The sequence below is a fragment of the Anas platyrhynchos genome, chromosome 3 (genome assembly GCF_047663525.1).
Source record: "Anas platyrhynchos isolate ZD024472 breed Pekin duck chromosome 3, IASCAAS_PekinDuck_T2T, whole genome shotgun sequence".
Taxonomy (NCBI): Eukaryota; Metazoa; Chordata; class Aves; order Anseriformes; family Anatidae; genus Anas; species Anas platyrhynchos.
Window position 1 is genome coordinate 10,264,396 of NC_092589.1, and position 13,605 is coordinate 10,278,000.

The 13,605-nt window shown below is 39.6% G+C and overlaps 1 protein-coding gene across 7 annotated transcripts in view; it reads right to left on the minus strand.

The window, feature by feature from the left end:
- Positions 1-2,822: 2,822 nt before the first annotated feature.
- The window catches only part of SPTLC3 (serine palmitoyltransferase long chain base subunit 3), a 94,968-nt gene continuing 84,185 nt past the window's right edge, over positions 2,823-13,605 (minus strand). For all 7 annotated transcript variants that reach the window (XM_072035283.1, XM_072035284.1, XM_072035281.1 and 4 more), the window contains 3 exons: positions 6,768-6,903; positions 5,675-5,804; positions 2,823-3,297 (listed from right to left, as the gene is read on the minus strand). In XM_072035283.1, the coding sequence (XP_071891384.1) occupies positions 3,184-3,297; positions 5,675-5,804; positions 6,768-6,903 (380 nt within the window). In that variant the 3' untranslated portion in view covers positions 2,823-3,183. The remainder of the gene's footprint in view (positions 3,298-5,674; positions 5,805-6,767; positions 6,904-13,605) is intronic.

Sequence of the window (13,605 nt, forward strand, 5' to 3'; positions counted from 1 at the left end):
TGATACACTTCAGGTCCTCTGAAGCTGCCAGTGTGCTTTCCCTGAGACCCAGAGGATGCAAACTAGTAGAATAGGAACAACATTGCAAAGAGGGAGGAGAAATGGATGAGGGAACCAACTTGACAAGCAAGATAAGCTCAGGAAATGAAGGCTTTCTAAAAGATGAGGTGGGATAAAAGTACAGGAAAAAGCAAACAATTCAGTTACTCTGTCAAAACGACAACTTGAGTCTTCTCCTAGCCTGAAGGTCAATCAAGATTTTAGGTAGGAAACAAGATTCTAGAATTGCAGCTTGCCAACAAAAAGTTAGCATATGCACACTTACATTTCCACTAGATTAAAATGTGACAACTCGAACAAGTTTTATTTATGGAGGGCAGTTCTTTTTCAAAACCACATAAAACAATTATAGAGAACTACATCTCATAAGAACATGCTTTTATGAAGAGGAAATATATTCTAGGAAATGTGATCCTTAGGCTACAGGTGCTAATTCTGTAATAAATACTTTTTTTTTCTTTTTTTCTTTTTTTTTTTTTTTTCCCTAAGCTAGCTAAAATTGGGTCTCCAAGTGCTGATCTTTAAATCTATTAAAATTGATGTAAATATGGAAAAACTCCACTGAAATTGCATTGGTGGAAAAGGCAGTGCCAGGCCATAACTAAGCCTCATGTGGAAAATTTAAGAGTCTGGAGTTCCTGGGAGTTTTATTATTGTACCAGTGGAGCAGGGATTTCTCCCCAAATGTTGCCCACGCTCAGGGATAGTCAGCCTGTACTTTCTCTAATGTGTAAAGGATGGAAGAAATCAGAAGAGAGCATATAATAAATCAACTGACAGACTCTGAAAAATAGCTGTCCTGTCTCCTTAATATGAGAGAGACTAATGTTCTGAGGGCAGGAGGAATTTGGCTTTAGACAGAAAACATTCCCCTATAGGGGGACAAAAAGTGATCACTCCGTAGCTTAATCAATCTCAGACCTCTCTTTGAGGAAAATAACATGTTGCCTGCAATAGCATGTGCAATAATGTTTGCTGAAATATAAACTATGGCCATATACCCCAAGATGGAAGGTCAGAAGTCAACTGAGGATCTGGCCGCAGATGTTCGGCAATAGAGATCAAAACGCAATATATCACGCTCAGTGCTTTTCCTCAAGGAACAGGTTGCAGAAATATCTCAACCCATCTCCTTCACAGTCAGTGCACTCACCCTGCATGTAACAAAGCTGTAAATCACAAATTGCCAGGTTACTCAAAGACAAAGTTCACCTTTCCTAATTTCTCTCTGTCCTGTATCTCAGTATTCTAATATTTATACAGCGAATTTGCTCTTATCCACCAACACTGCTCCCTTGAACCTCTGCAATGTTTTTCAAGTCCTTCTACCAGAGTAAAGAATCACATGACACCACTTAGTCCTCCCCCAGACCTTGATATATGTTTCCTAAAGCCGACATTTGATATTATGGAATGTGTTGTAATCAATTCTTAAAGTTATAGCACCACTGGCTTTTTATTAACTTGCACAACAACAACAACAAAAATCCAACAAAAAAATGGGCCCTCATAACCAATCAGCCTTGTTATATCCTGAAAGCAGCTTTAACAAGCAGGGAGTAATATAGTGTAATTGGTACTCCGCAATTTAATTGTTCTGTTCTTAAATCTAATATTGCAGCTGTGGGTTAAGTTTACACCATAGCTTTCAAGAGAACATGAAAGTGTGGTACATCTGTGCAACAGAAAGCTAAACATCTCTCATCTGATGTGTTTACAATGACATTTGATAGCGTGGAATGGTTTGGAGTTCATTCTTAAAGCTGCAGAGCTGCTTTTCAACACAGCAAAAAAAAAAAGGGAAAAAGCCTCCTTCAAACAACTCAGCCCACAGAAGGCTGATGGTTATGCTGCTGCAGGCATTGCAGGGAAACTGCAGGCTGTAACATTTCCTTCAAGTGTTTTTGAGCATTTGTCACTCGAGCAGTGGAAAAGAGAACAAGGACATCTTCCCCTCAGATGACATAATCAATTATTTGAAAAACAAACCATTCAAAAAGTCTGCAACCAGACACGTAAAACAACCCCTGACATTCATAAAACAGAAAAGAATATTTCACGAAATGTTATTAAGTGGATGACCTTAGCACATTTAGAAATGGTGGAGTTCTCAGTTTAACAGGTGGCAGAACTGCATACGGCATCCTGAACTTCACGTTCTGTGTAACTATCAGCTTCAGCATTATGTACTTGTTAGTGAATTTATTAAGCCTGTAAGTAGTTCAAGAAACTTAGGAATGGGCCCATAAATGTCATCTGCAGTTTGTGAACTGCAAGTATCTGACTGTTTTGATCAAGGTTTTTACGGGAAAGTTAAACAGTTATTAAATTAATTTACTACTGCTACATGAAAAGGGAGTAAGCCTGCTGAAGAACTTTCATTGTGATGAGATGTGGAAGGCTGTAGTTCAAATGCATTAGAAGAAAAGCATTCTTGTTTATTTCTAAGCCCCCAGTTTTGTACATTATGAAGCTTATAGTGTATTCAAGTGGCAGAGAAAGGGTCTGTGGAAGGAAGGAGACGTTTCCCTTTCCCATAATCTGCTGTCAGAAACAACTGATGAAACTACTTTTCTTGTTCTCAGCGTTTGCCTTCTTCTAATGTTTTCTGGAGAAAGGCATGATAGGACAGATTAGTTAAGAGGTCACTTTCTGCTCTTTCCTCGGTAGCAATCCACAGCGATGGCTTGATTTATGCTCTTCAACAGACAGAATCCAATTTCACTGAAGAAGTTCAGTTACATCATCATACTACACTGGAATCCATTCAGTTTTTAAACTTTATTATTTCAGTCACAATTACGACTATCTGAAGCCTCTTCATAAAAAGGGGCCATAACAAAAGCTGTACACTAGCAACTTGATCAATGGATGCATTCATTCTGCATCAAAAATACCGTAAGAAGGACAGATCTCCTGGGGAGGCAAATCTGTATCAATAGTTCAGTCTCTTGAATACAGAAATTTGATACAATAAAATGCAACAACAAAGCTTCCCCTCTTTTCAATTAACTGAGAAACAAAAATTGTCCTTAGAGGGGAAGAAATGCATTTGTATTTTTTAGTTTCGGGGTTTTCCCCCCTTTTCATAGCATCATAATGTTCTCTTCATGGGTGGAAAACTCAATCTTCAAGTTCAAACCTAGTTTCTTCATACAGTTCAGGATGAGATGACTTGGAATACCGGGAATATTTCAGTTGTAGAAAATCACCCAATTCATCCAGAGCATTCAAAACCTGTAAGACCATCACATTGTGTCAATTCTCCTGGAAAAGATATGAAGTTCTACTGACTTTTATGTTACAGAAGAAAAACAACTTCCTAAAAGCATCAGTTAAAGAAAGGTGAAAGGGCAAATTTTGCTTTTACTCTCCCATAGAGAATGCTCATGCAGTCATAGATGCACAATAACATCCATGAGAACAGAATTTACTCCTTCAGAAGGTTATGGTTTATCAGTCAGTACATGAATTGAACACAGATTAAAAAAAAAACAACAACATTCTAGAAGCATGGTGAGATAATAATCCAGACAAAAAATTATCGTTACTTGCGAAAAAGGCATATGTAAGGTAATACTTCTACACTTCTATATCGATCCTGAAGACTGCAGTTGTCACTATGTTTTATTGGATGGGACTCAGCACACAGTGCTGATCACAGTCGTCATAAATACACTGAACAGTTTAAGGTATTTCTAGTGCATTCCATTGTTTTCTTGCGTTAATATCACAGGCATAATTAATAATGCATTAGGGTTGTAATGCAACTTGCTGAGCAGTGTCCTCAGCTCTCACTAGATTCAAAAAGTAGCCAGGGAACTTTAGACCACAGAGAAACAACTCAGTATCTTGTAGCATCTGAACCATGCTCAAGAGCTGCCAACCTTCTGGCATCGAAAAGGAAAATAGCAATTTTGATTGTGAGCGGAAAGGAGTATTTTAGTAATGGTTAATGCAGAGAGATAGTTTCAAAGTCATTAAGGAAGTTATTATTGGGAGCTTGCCCTTTAAATGGATCTTTCCTTTTCTTAGTTCCAAGCCAAGAGTCAAAAAAAAATTTGCCAAAGGGAAGTTTTCATTGTGCTTGTTACCTGTTGTTACACTGGATTTAGGAATGTTCACAAAGTGATTGCCCTAAAAAAACCTTTCCGTCTGTATGTAATTAAACTCAGGGCATTTCCATTCTCCCATAGCATAAGAACATTTAAAGAATGCCAGAGTTAGTATAGCAAAGGTAAAAGCACAGCACATTTAAGAATGATAGCTGGGGAGTGTTTCAGACCTTCACTTGTACCAGGAAGCAGGGACGTGCAGGTAGCAGAAGAATACATGCAGTGATGGCTTACAAAAGTAATGGACTTGACAGTTGAGGGTGGAGGGTGATGAAGCAAAGCAAAGCAGCAACCTCAAGAGATTAACCTTCAGATCAACCTCATTGCCTGTTACCAGTTACGTAAGCCAAAATCCACACTGTCAAACAGTAAAAGATGACAATGACCAACACACGGACATAGCTATGCCCTGCTCTACACAATTTTATCTTTCTGGTATTATGCCCTGCTAATAACTACTGCACCTTTAAGAGCAGCAGGAATTTTGCACTGCACACGTGCAAAGCAGATTTTTCGGTGTTGTCTGAGAGGGGTCTACACTGGCATGGGAGCTGGTCAGCCAGGCAGGGCTCCCTCATCAACCTCCATATGAATCTCAGGATGCAAATGGGAGCCAGGGGCTCTCTGCAGGCACAGATGCTTGTCCGCAAGAAGTGCCATCTCCTACTCAAATGCCTTCTGTATTCACAGGTGTGTGAGTTTTTTGTTGCCTTTTTTTTTTTTTTTTTTTTTTTTTCTTTGAGCATGGTACTTGTGCAAAGAGAAGAAAAAGAATGCTTGAAATCTACTGTTAACCCTCTGTGTTGCCTGCCTCTAAGTCGGCTTGCTCTGAGAATGAAAGAACGTATATCAAGTCAGGCCAAAAACATCTTTGGCAAGAAGGGGAGATGGAAAATTTCAAGGAGTTTATTTTAAACACATTTCTGACTATGTTGGAATGAGGGGTTAATTTTGAAGTCTCTACATAATCTTAATAGCATTTCTGGTGTCAGAGAAAGATACAGAGCTGAGAGAGGCCAGACAGCACCAATTAAACCTCATTAGGTTCAAACCATTCCAAATACTGTTTTCAGTTGCTACCTGTACCCCCAAGGCTGTCTCAGGTACTTCTGCAATTCAAGAAACACGTGGAAATGTAGAGTGAAAAATGGTATGGAAAAAACGATTTGCAATTATTTCCATATCGTTTCAGGTTTCCTACTCTGATAGTTTTGACCTAGCAGTTAGCTTTTGTCTTGCTGTGCTTTTCATGTAGGTCTTTATTAGTTGTGGCAGGCTTGGTCACTATTAGAAATAGAAGAACATAACAAGTTAACTGTCCCATAATCTGTTTTTAAAAATAAAATATATAAGGCTAAAATGCCTTTAAAGATCAAGTGACAAGACCAGAAAAACAGAAATAAAAATGAATTATTGAGATTCAAAGTAACAGACACACAGCTTCTCCCAACCCCCTTTGCATCTGAAGTTAATTTCAGCAGGACATCTGCTGTGCTTACCGTGTCTAACATCTCCCGTGTATGTGCAGCTGACACACAAAACCGAGCCCTGGATTCTGTGATAGGAGTAGCTGGAAACCCAACCACAACCACCCCGATATTTTTTTCTAACATGCGTCTTGCAAAGGCCCTAAGGAGGGAAGAAGAAGAAAAAAACAAGAGTAAATTATCGCTAATAAACTGACCACAAAGAGAAAACATTCAAGTATAATAAAACAATGGGTAGAATCCTGTCTTCAATTGAAGTGGATGGTAATATTCCCATTTAATTCAATAGGAGCCAGAATTTTACCAGTAGGATTGAGATTCTTTGCTGTTTAACAGCTCGTGAAGCCATGTGGGTGTCAAATACTAGCAGTACGATGGCAAAAAGTGTACTGTAGTAGAGAACCAATTCAGTTATGGTAAAGGCTTGGAGTGCAAATCAAAACCTCTGGGCACTAGCAGTCCCTAAGCACTGAAGAAGCTGGGCCTCTGGAAGATGTGAGAGCTGTGTTCCAGCACATAACATGACCCAATCTGTGTGATGGTTTCCTTGCTCCCACAATTACTCTGCCTGATTAGGAACGTTTTGCGTAGTGTTTACTACACCTAAAGCACATAACCACCCTAAGTTACGTGCAAAGGCTCTCTACAGTTTGGCTGTTGCATTACACATTTCTCAGTCAGTCCGTAAATGGTGCTTGATGGTACTGAATGGTAAAACAACTCTGTGCAAAGTGTTCAAGTATCAGTATCAGATGGAGATAAAGAGCATCCATCAAAAACAATTCATATCTCAAAGTCAATATGTCTCTTTTAAGAATTAATAATTCAAAAAAATCCAAGTTCAAAATGTAATCAGAAGTGTTAATCCAGAGCAAGATAAAGAGGTTTATAGAAAGTTTTTAAGGTGATACATACTGGAACAATTCAAAATTATGTCTAGGGGTAAATTTGAAATAGAACGTAACTAAAGATGAAATCACCTAACAAAGTATCTTTGTTTTGTGAAGCATCTACCAAACATAACTACATTTTTCCCAGTTCATATGAAATAAACTTTGCATTTGAATGGTGTTGGTTTTGCTGAGAAGGTGTTTTCAGTACTTACCCTATCTTACCAGGCATATAAAGGAGTAAGGGGACAACAGGAGAATCATCATTGCCATAAATGATGAAGCCCATTTCGTGCAGTCGTCTTCTGAAGTATCTTGTGTTTTTCCCTAGCTGGCGCACTCTTTGGAGCCCTGAAATGTGTCAGTCAGGAGAACAGTCAGTGCAAACATCATAACTGGAATCTAGTAACAGCCTGGAAAGAGGGCCATAACAGTTCAAAAAGCTCAGCTGAAATATATATATTACCATTTGATTCAGAAGAAGAACAAGAACATAGAATGAGCAAAGTGCAATTATATTGATTATTGTAGGACATTAGGACATTGTAGGCATATTGTAGGCATTGTAGGACAGACAGCTGACACTTCCATACTTGTGAGGTGCCTTTCCACTGCCAGAAACGTCTTGTTTCATGTCTTCTGGAGATGTGATTTGTGAACAATTCCATTTATTGTATTGCACTGAATAAAGCCTGCTGAATGACACACCCGTAGAGAAGCAGTTACGTGTCTCTAGGGATACAGGACATATAGATAGAGTATGTACTTTCCCAACACAATTCACTACAAGGGAAAACATCTTATGTCTACAGAGACCTTGATACATATGTCACTATATCTGTATATTTTCTCATTAACAACATTCTGCAGGGCTCCTCTTATACCTTAGCCAGTTCTGTGCACATAATTGTTTCTGTTTTTTTTTTTTTTTTTTTTTCCATAATAAAACTTAAAGTAGAAAACACTGCATTTTAGATCAGCTCAAACTGATACTTCCTTTTTCCTCAGTTTTTCAGGCAAAGGCAAGGCATTCAATAAACTCTTATTACACCAAGTCTGATATTCTATAGTGTGCTGTCAATATTCAGCATAATTCCAGTTATTATAACGTGCATCTAAATGTGTAAACCCTTGCTTAGTTCTCCTAATTTTTCATTCTGAATGACTTCCTATAGTAAACTCAAGGACAATTTTTTCTCATTTTCTTTTTCAAAGTAAATGAGGAATGCTGAGGTGGAAAGTGTGGCAATCCCATGTGATGCTTCCTACTCCTTTCTCCAGATCCTAGAGGTCTGTGCTGAACATCTCTCCTATACATTTTGTCACTTACATCAAATAACTCATCCACTTACATCCATAGGACTACTTTTGGCTACATGCAAGCATTTACAGAGTAGGTAAGTTGTGGAATTCTATGCAGTTATGACTGTACGTATTGCTATATCAAGCAGACCCTCAACTGGGGAGAAGAAAAAAACTAGGAAAAGAGTAGTAAAGTGTAGAAAAGAGTTAAATTCAAAAATAAATGTTGTATTGTGGTCCTTATTTGCACAAATTCATTAGAAAAACATATGACAGATCTCTAGTTTCTAAGATATGTTTTTACCGCTGTTTATTTGTGTATGTATTTTTAAACAGAGCACTAAGCCTTACCTTCCTCCTTTAAGCAGCTAGTGCAATTGTAGACAGGAAAAATGGGAATGAAAAAGAAGGGAACAAGAGAACCTACCCAGACACAAGCTTAAGTTACAGAATACCTTAACATTTGCTTTAAGAATTTTCTTGCTAGTTCTTGAAAGGATACGGAGTCTAAGAATCAGCTGTTCAGTCCCTGTGTCCTCTTATTTTACTATTACTTTCTCAGTAGTACAATCTGACAACAAACTTAAGTCATTCACATCTTTCAGACACAAATTTTGTTCCATGCATTGTCCCTGGCCTCACTCAGTCACTAATTCAGGGATGCATCTCCCAGCAAAACCAAAAGCAGGGTTGAAAACTATTATTTTTAGTGAAGGGAAAAAAAAAAAAAAGACCAAAACCAGCAAAGGAAAACATACTTAACAAGTCAGCTCAGCCATTTCTTTTGTAGTGTCACTAAGATGATTTCTGACAAGGGCAGTTACCTCCCTATGCACTGCATACAAAAGGGAAGAAGCCACACTCATCATTACTGCAGACAGGGGCTAGAGGATGCCCTTTCCTCACTCCACCTGCATGATATTTCACCATCTGGCTGATATACGTGCTGCACATCTAATGCTGTACCTCTTGCCTACCTGGATGGTGCTACCTACTTGGTACCCACACATTGCTGCTTCCCAGTGCCCCCAGCACCAGTCCTGGGTTCACACTGCCACACAATGAATCAAGCCAGGTCCCTCACCTGCCTGACCCAGCCAGAAGGAACCACATTACTGTCAAGCAGATTGATTCCCTAAGCATTATCACTGTGCAGGTGCTTGCACCTGCCCAGCAGAGGTGGTGTGAATGCATGGTAGGAGTGGGATTTAGTGGGACAACATCTCTGCTACATCATTGTCTTTCCTTTCTCCTTTTCATCAGCCCATCCTTTCCCTATCACTTTGATCATGTCACCAGACATGAGCACTGAAGTCCCCAGTACAACTTATTTCCTTTTTTTTTTTTTTCCTTTGCTTTTAAGTTGCCTTTGTGCAGATGTACTTTGTTTTCCAACTCCATTTCCTTTTTCCTTTGCCTTTTGTTCACTTCATTCTTCATTCACTACTTTCTGCTGTCATCATTCTCTGACTGGGTGCCTGTTTGCTGATGTCCCATCTTCCTCTTTGTAACCACAACAGCCAGTTAGGCAGTGACATCCGCAACGTGCCATCTTCGGCAGATTCGTCCTCTGACCACATTCTGCCACAGCTACTGCTGAGGCTTTTCTTCCTATTCTCTCTTGGCATGGGTGGGGATCACCACACCTATGTAAATCTCTTCTCCACTAATCATTTCTGAGTGCATGTAGGTTTGAACAAGATCTACTGCTTCATCTGTTCTGTATCTTCCCGAGTCAAGGTTCTGTTGATGTTCTGGCTGGGAAATTTATAGGGAAACTGGGACTTGCTTCACAGTGATCAGTGTTTTGCTGAACAAATTAAAAGATCTCATAAAACCGGTGCATTTGTAACTTTATGCACAAACTGCCCACACAGACAACCTGTTAGTTACAGTTTCAGTCATTCAGCTTAAAACATTCAGTGGAAGAGATCTGCTGGGTTAGAAAAGGCCACAAATAGTTTAACCATCTCTCTAATGCTGCTAAAACAAAAACAGCTGTGCCAGAGCAAGGAAAACAAATGAAACACAAAAGCATCCTACTACAAAGCTTTCCAGTCACTAATAAAAACAATAGCCTGTGGTATTTCCAAAAATATTTTTGGTGTAGTAGATCTCAAAGAACCAGGAGGAAATATTAAGGAGGAGGAGGAGAGATGGGGGTAGGGGAGGCTAAGGAAATGGCTAAGGAAAAGGGTTAGAGAAGAACTGCAGAATAACGTGCTTGAGGAGAGAGAGTTTTCATAAAGACTTTACCAGCATCTCCTGAACACCCAAATGACAGGGAGGTGGGTGCAGGAGTGACCTCAACTGGGGGCTGGAAATCACCACTGCTTCTTGCTATCTTAGCAGCCCCTAAGCTAGTTTCCAAACTCCCAGCCTCCAGCATTTGAAACTACTAGATTTTCAATTAGGGAAAGTTTTCATAAATGCAGATGTTCTTGGCGGATGCAGTTTAATACTTGCCGCCTTCTCCTTTCTATTCAGCTGTTTACCACAAAGCTGGAAACAAAGTGTCAGCCATGCAAGATTCCAGGCCCTTCGGTATTTATCAAACCATATGCTCCCGGCCTACAGTTGATCATTTTGTCTCTCCTTATTTTAGGTACCAGGAACTCAGATTCCAAAGCAAAAGAAGCCTTAGAGCTGAAAGAGTAATTTCAGGCAAACCCCCCAAATGTTGAATACCTCCCTCCTTTTCCAGTCCTACCCTGCTAAATCCATAACCTTAGCCAATTTTGCGATGGGTCGGATTCCCTTTTGAAAACCCCCTTGGAATCCATTCGAAGGAAGCCAACTTTGATGCAAAAGAGCCACTTCAATGTTTCAGAAACATCCCAAAATAGTAATGTCACTTGCAGAGATGCATTAAAGAGCCAAATAAAAGATCAGAGCATTCACATATATCTGGAGGGAGAAAAAGCACATTAGGAGACGATTGCTACACACACTGTACTTGTGGGTGGGTGGCTGGGAGGAACCTACTTCTTTACCAAGTGTCAACACTTTCCTTTCTCATGTTAAGCTTTGTGGTCAAAGACCACATACACACACCATATACACAGCCATCTTCTAGGCTGTCCCGATAAGAGCAATAAAAGCCTTAAAGTTTGTAACTGTATTTCAACGCTTTTTTCTTTCCTTTATGGGACCCTCCAACGTCAGATAAGAAGGCAGATCTGAGCAAAATGTTTATTTTGGTCTCATTGGCCCAATTTTTCCCCCACACTGCAGATTAAATCAGCATAAGAGTGATGGAATTCAGCTTAGAATCAGATCTTAGTCCAAATTTCACTGTGGTATGTTTAATCACAGGCACTGTATTTAAAAGCTATTTTCTTTGATTCTTGAGGCTGTGATCTTGAGTCTTGTAGTCTTCTTGCTAACCTCCTCCTTTTATGAGCAAAAATCTGCAGTGTCAGAGCTAAAATGATATAACTGCATCTATTTTAGGGCAAGAATTTGCCTGTGCAGCACTAATTACAGGATAAGAGCCTTAGATAGTAAATATATTTGTTCAAAACTTTTTAGTTTGCAAAATTCTTGAGGATTTTCAGACTCCATGGTCTATACAAATAGCATATAGCACAGCATGCAGGATAGCCAGGTAGATATATTCCCTAAAACAAGTGAACCACAACAGAGTATATGTTCAAAGAAAACAGAAAGCCTGAGCAGGGAAAACTGACCCTTAGCTAACTAAAATGAAGCCCACTAATCCTTCAGATTTCACAGCTGAGGTTAAGCACAACTTTATTAAGAGCTCTACATCAAGAAGATGTAGAATTAAAGATTCATCAGCTAAATTTAATTCTAGCTGAATTAAAGAGGGACACGAAGAGGGAAAACTGCAGGATAAAGGACTCTTAACTTCACAAGTTATCTTCATGCTACTTGGAACACACAGTGCTACATAGCCAGTTTATGGGGATTGTACTGAAATACAGGAGTATTTACCTGGACAGTGCAACTGTGCTGGCAAATTCAGAAATTACATTTGTTCCACTGCTTTAAAAATATTTGTTTTATTGCAAAGTTCTAAGGTGTTGGCAATTCTGGGAAAAAACGCTGATTACATTTTTATTTGACACGCATTATTGTGTATTGCCAGTTCTAGCTCATTAATTTCTGCAAGCTTTTAGAAGGCTTTACAGCTCACAATTAATATGGTTTAGTTTAAGGGAAAAAGAAAAAAAAAAGAAAACACAAAGAGATGGCAATAGAAAAAGAAATGATAAAAGATAGATGGCTTGCTCATAATTTCTTTGAAGCAGCAGATGTTTTAAGGGAGCCACTTGGAGTAGTAGGCTCGGTGGATGCTTGGTCACATGCCGGGCGATGGCTACAGACCTGCTGTCAGTGAGGAGCTGCTCTGGAGTCTGACAGCAGGAAGGCATCCTGACTACAAGCCCGAGGGCCTGATCGCAGGCGGGTGTTACCTGGCGCAGCTCCACGCTCTTCAACAGAGCTTTGCTATTTATGCCAGCTGAGGACCTTATCCTGGCAGCAAAACAGGTAGTAAAACTATCAGCTCTCTGAAACAAAAGTTTGTTTTCCTCTTCCAGAGACGTCTGCTTTTCGCTCCTGCAAGATTTTAATAAGCGGAGAAGCTGGCTGCGCTCAGTTCTTGCACAAACACTCTACCTTTGAACTCTTCCTGTAGGCTTCTAACTTTGGAAATTCTGACTCAGTATATTGAAAACAGGAATAAGCAACCTGTAGCCTTTCATATCAAGATCTCAGGTGTATTTTAATTGAAGGAGAGCTGTTTTTCCTGAACTCATTCCAGGAAAGATAATCCCACACCACGCTTTCCCTTGGCACATGGTGGACTCTTCAAGATACAAATCCACCTGCTTTAATCGTCTCCAGCTGTTGTTTCATTGGGCCTTTCTAGATAATTAGTTACACAATCAACCTTCTACATACCGGTGTCAGAGCGTCTCTTCAATCTGTGTTCCTTGGATGCAGAACTCTACTCCCTGCCCTCCTTGACTAAAAACTAGATAGTAAAAAGCAAACTTTCATAGGCTGAAAAAAAAAATTTGGAAAACAATAGCTCTTCCCCACTAAACTGTTGCAGATGGACAGATTTTTTTCTCCCTCCCCTCCATGCCCCCCCCCAGTTCCATTATAAGAGTAACACACATGTACCTCCATGTGCATTAAATCACAAATAGAATGCTATAAAACCGGGGTGCCTAAAGGAAATATGTTCTCAGATAAAAAATCTTTATAAAAAAATAACTTTGCTATGAAATGGGGAGAAGTGAAGACATTTTCTTCTCCAGTCTAATGCCAACTATAAACCTAGTAATTTCAACTTAATTCAACTGCTAAATAAGCCCTTAAGGACTTATTTAGTCAGTCCAATTTTAACTGTGAACTGCTGCAAAACACTTTCCAGAGCAGACTACAGGAAGAAAAAGTGGCAATTACAACTGAAGCAGAAAAGGGAGAAATTGCACATGCACTGTCATTTTTGCCTTATTTCTGAATTGAGCCAACCGTGCCTACCCAGCACCTTATCTGTATTCAGATGTACAGTGTCAGCACTTGGTGTCCTGCACAAAAGCAGGGACAGAGCAGCCAGCCTTGGCTGAGCCTTAGTTACTCCCAGCACAGGTGATTAATCACAAAGCACATCAGTCCCTCCACTGAAAGCCAGCCAGTGCACAACGCGCTCCATCTGTATCACATTAGGTGCTTCTGAAATGCCAGCGACAGGAATGCCGTTAGAGAAGGCACTTC